This window comes from Apis dorsata, unplaced genomic scaffold (assembly GCF_000469605.1).
Source record: "Apis dorsata unplaced genomic scaffold, Apis dorsata 1.3 scaffold_651, whole genome shotgun sequence".
NCBI lineage: Eukaryota > Metazoa > Arthropoda > Insecta > Hymenoptera > Apidae > Apis > Apis dorsata.
In genome coordinates, this window is record NW_006263842.1 from 376,946 (window position 1) to 388,243 (window position 11,298).

Consider the following 11,298-nt stretch of genomic DNA (forward strand, 5'->3'; position numbering starts at 1 on the left):
GGCGGTGCTCCGCTTTCCGACGGAAACCCGCTCGTATTCTCTGCCCTCGTATCCCCATTTCCTCTTATCCGGCCAAGTAATTGCACCGAGCCGCGGAATCATTCGTCGGTTGATTCTTTCCAGTTTGAATCGTGTCGGATCTGCTACCGTTTGAATTCATTTGCGTAATTACGCCACATCGCTGGGTATCTATCGGAAAATAATAGGCACGGGCAAAAGGGAAGAAAAAAAAAAAAAAAAAAAAAAATGAGTTCCGGTTTTCGAAGCCGGCCGACTTTTCCATCCAAAGCCCCTGGAGAGACCGGTGATAGATCCGAATTAAATTTCGGTTGGTGTTGATCCTCGCGAAACGACGGTAATTGCTTTCGTGTCCCCCTCGTCTGACGGTTGGAAATCTCGATCGGGTAAATCTCGTCGGATTTTCTTTATCGATGTTCGCGTGCACGAAGAACCTCCTCCCCGATGGCCGACTTTGAACTAGCATTGGTTCTCCTGTGTGATTATCTCGCTCGTAGAGTTGGGAAAGATATATTTTGGAAATAAAATAATTTTTTATGGAAACGAGTAGTAGTTATATAAAGAGATCGTGTTTTATGTATATAAAGGGTGTTTCAGATTTTTTTGCAGAAAAATATTATGAATAATATAAGTTAATGTAAAATAATAATAATATGTACGAATATATATATATATTTATTAATAATAAATATATATATAATAAAATATTAAATTTATATTTTATTAAAAATAATAAAATATATATAATATATATATAAATTTTATTAAAAAANCAAAAATATAATAACAATGGATAATTTAATTTTTTATAAGATAATAATATATTGAGCTCTATAAAAAAAATTTTGTTTTTCTAATATGTCCGATTTATCTCGAAAAATATGAAATGAATTTTAGATAAAAATTTGATATAATTTTTCTATAGATTGATGTATAAGGATATGTTTATAAGAATCAATTTTAATTTTTTAAATAAAATTGTATAATTTATATTATATTAATTGGTACAATATTGTAACTTGAAATTTATTATATAACATATGATGAAGAAACACGCGAAACAATATTTTGCTATTTATGCTTTTTTTACTTTTTTTATATAGTAATTAATAATTTTTTGATATAAATAGAAATACTGCACCGATTAGTAAAATCAAAATTATATAATTTCATTTAAAAAATTAAAATTGATTCTCATAAAATCTCTACGTGTCAATCAAATTATATAATAATACATAATATATCTCTTTGAGAATTCAAGATAAATTGAGCACATAACCTCTTACCAATCATATCTAATTAAGAATAAACTAAATAACTGATTTTCAAATTCATTTTGTCCTACAAAAAACTTTCAATTATTTTTCTTATTTAAAAAATAATCCCTCCTATTTCGAATCAAATATTATTTCCCACATTTCATTAAAATCAGAAATTTTGGACCACGATGTACATCTTCTCAGATTGCGTTTCGGCCACAAATCAAGCGGTTAGGTTAACTCGAGAGGGTTGAATCTTGATCGGGCAAAGACCCTCTCTAGTCGTGTCGCGACGGTTCGTTATCGAAATTTCATTTGACCGCGCAGATCGGTGTAATTAATCTCGATCGGTCCTCCGCGAAACATCTCACCTCGAGCTCCGTCGATAATTACCAACCGAGTCGGTTGCGTAGAAATACTTAAGCGCATCTAATGAAGGGAAACGCGCCAAGGAATTCGAAAGTTCGTCGACCGGATGTCGAGAAAAGCTCGATCGGTCGGCGGAAATGGTGCGTAAACTTCACGTGGATAGAAGAACAGCATGGGGTAATTCGGTAGAGCGTATTTTCCACGGAAATGATAATTGGCAGTCAGTGGCAGACGTGAGACGCAAATTCGCGCGACGTCACGCTCTGTGTGTAGAATTTCGACGGGCCACCCGAGTCGTTTCCGCTCGAAACTGCGTATTTAGAATGTTTATGATGTACGGTAGAATTTATATACGAATATCGATTATGCAAAAAGAGTATTATTCGAATTTCTCTTATCTGAAATGAGATTTGAAACGAGTCACGTTTGTATATTTATTGAAAGTGTGTATCTTGAAATGTTTACATTTGTTCGATATCGAATGCTCGAATTTAAATTTCTCTCAATATTTTCTAACACTTTACAAATTTTTTTATATATTATCTCAAAATAGTCTAAAAAAAAAAGTTTTAATCAAATATTTTATATCGTAAAATATATATACTTTTAATTTGTACGAATAAAAAAAAAAATGAAATAGTATTGAAATTGAATTTACGGATTATTTTCTTTCTGCTACGATTTTTCAAATAAAAGAAAAAAAAATGAATAATAGCATTAAGAGAAAATTAAATTTTAATAATAAATTCTATAATATGATAAATCTCAAATTATCAAATTACAAATTATCTTTTGTGTTTGTATTAATCTGTATAATTATATCGGATTCTAAATTAAGTGAGTATTGAATATATTTGAATAGTCAAATTTCGATTAATTGGATATTTGAACTTAAATATGAACATTCATAGATTCGAATAATAGTCAAAGCTTTATCATAAATATATGCAATATTGCGTGATATTGAACGAGCAAATTTGTTTATGCTTGTTCCAAAAGATTTTTTCTCTAAATATATAAAAAATATAGTTTTCTAAAAATATAATAAATTTAAGTATAATAATCGTGCAATCAAAGAGAAAATAACGCAATGTCAAAAAGATTTGAGATCTGCAATCTCGTTTCTCACGAATGAAAATTCACATAATTTTTTGAAAGTAATGTGTCACATAGTTAGACAAATTTTATTCGAATAACAAATAACGAATTAATCTAAAGATATTATATAAAGATTTATAATATTAAATTATGATAAATTTGTTTTTAAATTGTTTATAATTGTTTTGAAACTAGTTTATTTCTTCGTATGTCAAGATACTTATAGATTTGTATTTCTATTGATTCAAAAATATTGACAGAATTTACTAAATTTATCCTTGTGAATATACTTAAATTCATTATATAAAACTTTTATATAAAAATTAATTTTAATCTATTTTTAATCTGTTTTTGTGAATTTGTGATTTTGTGATTTTTATGAATAAACACAAGAAACAAAATGCCCTACTCAATCTCAATATTTATTTATTTGTTGCTAACGTATTTTTATATTTGCTAAATTAGATCAAATTTTATACATATAAACAAAAAAATTTTGATTTCCTTCTATATTTCATAATTTGTTAAGCATTCTTTGTATTTATATAAGACTAGAAATATTTCAGTTTTAATAAAAACTAATATAATAACAAAATTATTTATGTAATTATTTATGTAATTATAACTAATGTCAATGTGATATAAACATATTTAACATTTTTATTTTAAAAAGTGCCATGACTCATTTGGTTCATCGGCTATAGAAAATCGTTTTTGCTACTTGAGTCATCATATGAGTCATATTATAAGTAAAATTGCTGTTATGTTTGCATTTTAAAAACATGCAATTAATATTGATAGAAATATTTATAATATATTATAATATATTTATTTCAAAAACAAATAAAATTATTACAAAATTAAGTGAAGATAAACATAAATTGTAATATAAGAAAATTATTTATCATATATATAATCATATAGATAAACTATGTACTATAATTTTCATAATATTGTTTGAAAAATTTAACTTAAGCATATCTCTTGAATTATTGAAATCTATATTTGAAATCTACATTTTCATCATCACTATTTATATTTTCATTACAACATTCTTAAAGTTAATAAATTCAAAAAGTTAAAAGTTAAAGTTAAAGTTAAAGTTAATAAATTATATATTTTTTTAATTTAGCTAAAATAATTTTATGCTACAATTCATCATTTGTGACAATTATCGATATGATATAAATATTTTATTAATAATTGATATATCAGTAATAAAATATTGGTATTAATTAAAGCCATTAAAGCATATGAAAATATTATCTATAATACAAATAATTGCGAAAATAAATAAGTTTTATTAAATAATTACAATAAAAAGTTTCAATCAAAATAAATAAACTTCATTGAAAAACTTGTTTATTATAATTATTTCTATTCATTTTATCAATATTTTATTAAAAAATATTTTGAATATTAATGAAATATTATTAATCCTTAACAACATTTGCAATAATAATTTTAAGAAAAATATCATATTATCATATTATTAAATTATTTAATAACATATCTAGATCAATAATTCAAGCAAAATAATTTGCATTAAAGGCAGGAAGGAAATAAAAAAATAATATGAATTTCTAATAGTGATATACCTACGTCATTGGTTAATGGAGAGAAAATTCATATGACGTAATGTGTTTTCCCAGACTTGAATGCGTTAATTTATCAAATATTCCATTAGTATTTGAAAAATATAGTATATTATATAATTTTTAAAATGAATGATTCAGAAATGACATTTATTAATGAATTTTCTATTGACGAAAATTCACGAGTGTGAACGAAAATTTTATTAAATAGTCAATTTGTTGATTAATAAGTTTGAAATATGTGTTAAGGACATTTACTATTTTGAATTTTGTAGCTTTTTCGTAGTATGTCAACTGGAATACATCAACGTTATGATCATTATAACACTATATATATAATTAATTGAAAATTTCATAAAATTTATATAATTAATTTTTATTTACTACAGTATTTTGAAAAGACCATTTCTATAGAATATTATGCAAAAATTACGACAATCATTGATTTGATAAATTTTTAGACATAATCTCATATAATACAATATTACTTACATTACATTATTTTTATTAACATTCCTTTAATTTTATATAAGTTTAATACGATAATAATTTTTATGATATTTTTATATGAAATATCTTATAAAATATTTGTTGTTATTTCAACAATAATTTTAAAATAATTTGAAAATTTCTCAAAACGTTCAAATTTGCTTACAAAATATATAAAACATTCGTATATGTTTGATCTTATTCACAAGTAAATAGTTTACAAACATTGTCTAAATTCGAAAATACTCGTGTATTCCTGAGCTTAGGGATTTAAAGGCGCATATTCGAGCAAATAGTTCATAAACACTGCCTAAACTCGAAAACACATGTATTTCTGATCTTAGGGATCTAAAGGCCCCTATTTACAAGTAAACAATTCAAAAACATTGTCTAAAATCAAAAATATCTATTTATCTCTGATTTTAAGCATCTAAAGGCGCATATTCATGAGCAAATAGTTCACAAATAATTATTAACGAATTTTTTATTGCCTAAACTCAAAAATACCTGTCTATCTTTGATTTTGGAGGCTTAAAGGCGTGTATTCACAAGCAAACAATTCAGAAACATTATCTGAATTCAAAAATATCCATTTATCTCTGATTTTAAAGATCTAAAGGCGCATATTCATGAGCAAATAGTTCACAAACATTTACTAATGAATTTTTTATTGCCTAAACTCAAAAATACTTGTCTATCTTTGATTTTGGAGGCCTGAGTTCAGATTCATTGCCTGAATTCAAAAATATCCTTTTATCTCTGATTTTAGGAACCTAAAGGCGCATACTCATAAATGAATTACTTGAACTTAAAAATATTGAATTTTTGATCTTAGGAACCTAAAGTCACATATTCACAAGCAAACAGTCACAACAAACATTATTTGAACTCAAAAATATCCATGTATCTCTGATCTAAAGGCGCGTATTCACAAGTAAACAGTTCAGAAACATTATTATTTGAACTCAAATACTCATATATTTCTGATTTTAGGAATGTAAAGGCGCATATCCATAAACAAACAATTTACAAACATTTACCAACGAATTTTCTATTGTCTGTTCAAAAATATTCATGTATTCCTGATTTTGGGAACTTTTAAAAGCGCGTATTCACGAGCCAACAGTTCACAAACATTCCCTGAATCGTTTTTGTCCCAATCGAGAGACTGCACTCGAAAATCAAGATCTCTTGGAACGTTGCTCGACGAAAATCGTTTCACACGTAAACGAGGTGTCGTCTTCGTCTCGATCTCCACCCCTTTCGCCAAGTCAGCCTCGCGTTCTTTCTGCGATCGTTTCTTTCGTCTCGTCTTGTCTCGTCTCGTCGTTCCCCCGACGAGTTATGCAACTTACTAGGCAGTAGATGCCACAGTCGATGCTAATTGGTCGAAAATAAATACCTCTGTTCAACGATTTTCTCTTTTCTTCGTATTCCAGGTCGAGTTTAGTCTCGTTTGAACTCGTTGTTTCTTTTCTCGTCTCTTGATCGGTGACTGCCGAACGTTTTTTCTCGACATTGAGACAACTTCGTTGCAGTAACGTTTTCTTGCGAGACAAACTAATTTAAAAATAGTACAAGGATACGATAGACGTACTTCTATGCGAACAATTTTCAACCTCTGTTTGATCTATTTAAGGAAAGGTATCATTTTGAAATACTTTAGAATTCAAGAAGAATAAGATGTGAGAATTTTTCTCGTGGATAATTATTAGACGAAAAGAGGATGTATAAAAATTTTTGACTGCGTTTTTAAAAATTAAAAATTCTTGTAAGAACTATAAAAGTGTTTTTAAAAAAGGAATAAAAAAATGGATAAGAAATTATTACTTTTCAGAAAAACGATAGGAAAGTTAGTAAAATGAATACAAATGTGAATGTTTTTGTCGTCTTACTCTATTTCTGTCTTACTTCATCCAATGCTAATTTCAATCATTTACAAAGAATAACTAATATAGTTATTAAATATAGTTATTAAATAAATGATCTTTTATAATATTGTCAAAACACTTTTATTAAGTAAATAATAACTCATTCATTTTTTAATGTAAATGTTATAATATTTTGTGATATTATTTTTTTTTTCATAATTCTGCAGAAGAAAAAACTATGATAAAGAAGCAATCTGTATCAAAAAACTTATAATTTTGGGGAGAAACAAATTAGCAAAAAAATAATAAAAAAAAAATTATAATATTAATATCAGATAAAAAGAAAAATATTAGATTAATTTATTTATTATCATATTAATAAATAATTAACTAATTATAAAAATTATTTATAAACTTTATCAATAGATTGGTCTAGATGGATCTAAGTATATATGTAATTAATATATATTTCACAATTTAAAATATATAATTCAACACTTTCTGTGTTACAAAAGATTATTACAATTCACAAAGGAGAGCATTTCAAGAATGAAAAATTAAAATCCATTATATATATAAAATATTATTTGTAAATAATGTTTTTACAAATAATTATTAAAAAAAAACATACATATTTTTCCAACTTAAATATAATGTAAAGTTAAAAGAAGAAAGAATTCCATCTAAAAATTTTCTTAAACTTTAAACGTTGAAACAGAAATTTTTTAAAGTTCATTTTGTAATTTTTGTTTCATATACATCAATCTTATTCCTTAATAGTCATACAAATTACCAAGATTTGTTCTCGAATCCCGAGAAGAAAAGAAAAAGCATTGACGAGAATCGACCTATTTCAACTTGGCGATATAATCGAACCAGAATTGCTCGATGCGCCGTGATGTCTTCCCAGTGACCTCTCACACCCCTTGCTCTCGAACTCGCGCCCCCCTCTACATCACCATTCGATCGAAAAGACTCACGTAAGTACATAGCGCTTACGTATATTCACGTGCATCACGTACTTAGATCACGTCGAACAGTTCTCACTGGAGGATTTTGGGAATCATCGGACGACCCGTCAATTTGGCAGCCGTCACGTTTCTCTTTTTCTTCGATTGCTCGACACCACCCACCCCCATTTGTCTCTTCGAAAACACGAGATCGACTTCTTTGAAAAGGGGAACTATCTGAGATTAAGGAAATCTGTGCAAAATAGTGAAATGTTTAATAATGATTGAACCTTGTAGAGATAAAAAATATAATAATTGATTAATTAATTAACAACAAGTTTGTATGTAATGTTTAGGTATTATAATATTATTAATGATTTATATATGTTTACATGTTATATATTATATTATATATATATATATATTATATTAATAATTTTTCTATTTTCACTGATTTATTTTATAATTGGAAATTTGAAAATTTGGATTAAATGTTTGTAATTTGAAAATTTATTATACATAATTTTTACTTGAATTTTTTCTTGTTTGATTTCGTTTTTAAAAAATGTTAGAAAAAGAAAAACAGATTGCAATATTTATTTCAACTTTTTAAAAGATTCTAAAATTTTATTTATTTGTTTAAATTGTTATTCCTTTTTCAAGGGATTAAAAAATAAAAAAAAGTATCTCATATTCCAACTTCTTTTTTGTAGAATAAATCTACCAAGAAATATTGAGTTGATGGGAAAATAATGTCGATTTTATGAATGTAGAAATAAATCAATTTATTCTAATATATTCACAAATCATTTGAATTTCATATTGTACAATTGTTATATATTTTAATAATAAATGTTTTCTGTTTTCAAGACATTTTTCAAAAATTTATACATATATTAATAATCTTATTATTCATATTTGTATAATATTATCCTGTAATTTGAAATTTAACTAAATTTGATAAATCATTTACTAATACATATAGTAATTATTTCAAGAATATAGGGAATATTTCTTTGAAGAATGCTTTATATCACATACATTTATATCTTCTTTAAATTTATGAATATGAATACAAATAATTGAAATTTTCTTTTATTCTTCTATATGTTCACAGTTATAATTTTATATTAATTTCTACATAGAGACATATTTACATTGAGACATATTTACATATATTGAGTTCCAAGTTTCTTCATCGACCAAGAGCAAAGTATTTTGTGAATACATTATTATATAAAAATATAATATAATTTCTTATAAACGATAATTATTAATATTATTTATTAATAACGAGTCTAATCATTTTTCTTATCAGGATAAAAAAAAATGACATATTTTCCACCAATCTAATATCTACTCTGATATAAACTTTGGCCATTCTTCATTCTTTATCGATTCAATTTACTTTACGACGAACGAAATCCTAGAATGTCGTAAACTTTGTTGGACTCAATAAAACCGTGCTTGTGAGAACAATCAAACAAAATCCTGTGATAAATAAATTCTCGTCTCTGGAAAACAACAATATATCGCGATATTCTTGTCATTTTTTCCATAAAGTTGCATCAATTGATAGAAAAAGTAAAAAATAGAAAAAGAATTTTTTTTTCTTCGATAAAGAAAAATTATAATTATTTTTATTTGATTAAAAAATTTTATATGGGATAAATTCAACGGAAATGGATTTTGTTATGTTAAATTTAACGCTATTTACATAATTTTTAAAATATTTATTTAAAAAATTATTTCATTTTCTAGTAGATAACTTTTTAGATTCCAATCATTTCGAAAATATCAAATTCATGGATCAATATTACGCAAAATATTTTTCAAAATGTAACGAATATTAAATGAAAATAAATCTGCCATTATAAGGAAGCGTTCAAAAAACTTAGGACTTTTAATCATAAATTTATTTCATAACAAAATATAGAATTCTTCTTTAAAATGGATTGGAAGTCTTTTTTCCTAAATGCATTTTAACACATCAATTTTGGAATCACTTTCAATACTTTTTTCAAATAACGATTACTTTCTCTCGAAATATTTTTTTTAATACACGTTTTAAATACGAGAAAAGAAAGGATTGATTATCATTTTTGCTAAGATTTCATAGACAACAAAAAAAAATTATTAAAAATATTTGAATCAATAATATATTTTGGATTATCAAATCAAAAAATAGAAAGATGAAAGCAATTGTGAAATGAATTTGTATTCACAAATTGAAAGCAATGCTTCCAGCAGTATATACTTAAGGAAAGACTTCGTTTTAAAGGAAATTCATCGTACCATTCCGTTATATCTTGAAATAAACAATTTACGACAAAAGTTTCGAAACTTTTTGAACGCGTCTTGTAAGTACAGTTAAGTTCGGTAACTTGAATCCCAAAGGAACAACTAAAAATCTTACGAAGATTTCGCCTTATCGAAGTTTTCGAGTAAGAGAAATTTAACCGTAAACAACTTGATTCTCTAAAGGAAATTCCTTTAGAGTGTTCGATAAAAATTCCGGAATTTTTTCAGATTTTTCCAATAAAAAATTAGACAGGAATAAAAAAAATTCAAACTATCTATCGTTTTCGAATAAAGTATATAATTGGAAAATTTGATGAACAAAAATTCGAATTTTTTACATATTAAAAATTAAGATTTTTCTTAATGTATGAACTCAAAGAAAGAAAAATTCGTCGTTTTTTAGTTTCAAGTATCAAGAAAATTTTTTATTATTAAAATATCGAATACTAATTACAATCTATAATATAAAATTATTCGATAAAACAATTTCGAGTACAAAGAATTAAAGAGTAAATCTCCTAATAATAATAATTATTAATTTATACAAAATTTATGATGTGATAAATACAATTTATATTTAATGCACAATAATTGAGAATATTTTACTGCCTAATAAATTCTCAGATATTTCAAAAATAGCGAATAGCTCACATCATAAACGAGGTGACCAATGTTCATTTGACCCGTGCTTATATTTAGATGGCTGGTTGATGTGGCGTTTTGCCCTTTCTATGACAAACAAAAATAACATCCATGATTGACTATTTTATGGCTATGAAGATCTATATACCATATATATTTAAAGGATCTATTTTAAAGGTTAAAATAGATACAAAATTTAACTAATATATAAAAATATCAATTGAAATTTAAATAAAACAAAAATTGAGCGAAAATCCTATCTTCTATTTGTAACTTTAAATGCTCATAATCTAACAAATAAATCTCAACTCTCCAAAAATATCCTAATTACAAATTATCCATTTTTATAAATTCCATCTATCGATATAATCCATTCATTATTTCCGATAAATATTTAAAAAAAATATCCTAGCATCTTTGAAAAAACCGAAAAGAAGAATACGGTTCTAATAACTCTACGTGGAGCAACACGGTACAATGTGTAAAATCCGAGGAAAACACGGGAGAGAGCGGATTTACGAGGTTGAGAGGCGGTCGAGTGGTGTTCGCGTAGTTAACCATGGAGCGATAAATCAATGCGTTTACCAGCATGCGAGGGATGGACGCGCCTTGTAGATGAACCAAACGATATTTATGCAACGAACCGCTCGCGTATTCATGGCTGGCTGGCTCGCATGCACGGTCGCGTTCGCGACAAGCCGCCGTT

General features: G+C 26.1%; 1 protein-coding gene and 1 long non-coding RNA gene across 11 annotated transcripts in view; both read right to left on the reverse strand.

Moving 5' to 3' along the window:
- LOC102673534 (stress-activated protein kinase JNK) overlaps window positions 1-11,298 on the reverse strand; it is a 155,887-nt gene that overhangs the window by 13,638 nt on the left and 130,951 nt on the right. The window contains exon 1 of one of the 10 annotated variants that reach the window (XM_006621966.2): window positions 10,602-10,623. The exons of the other annotated variants lie outside the window; for them this stretch is intronic. Coding sequence (XP_006622029.1) covers window positions 10,602-10,606 — 5 coding nt within the window. The 5' untranslated portion in view covers window positions 10,607-10,623. Of the gene's footprint in view, window positions 1-10,601; window positions 10,624-11,298 lie in introns of those variants that run through there. 10 annotated transcript variants of the gene reach the window in all.
- LOC116186390 lies at window positions 5,565-8,190 on the reverse strand. The gene is made up of 3 exons (XR_004151370.1): window positions 8,180-8,190; window positions 5,852-6,572; window positions 5,565-5,601 (listed from the first exon to the last, which is right to left on the reverse strand). It is a non-coding gene; the product is annotated as an uncharacterized LOC116186390 (long non-coding RNA).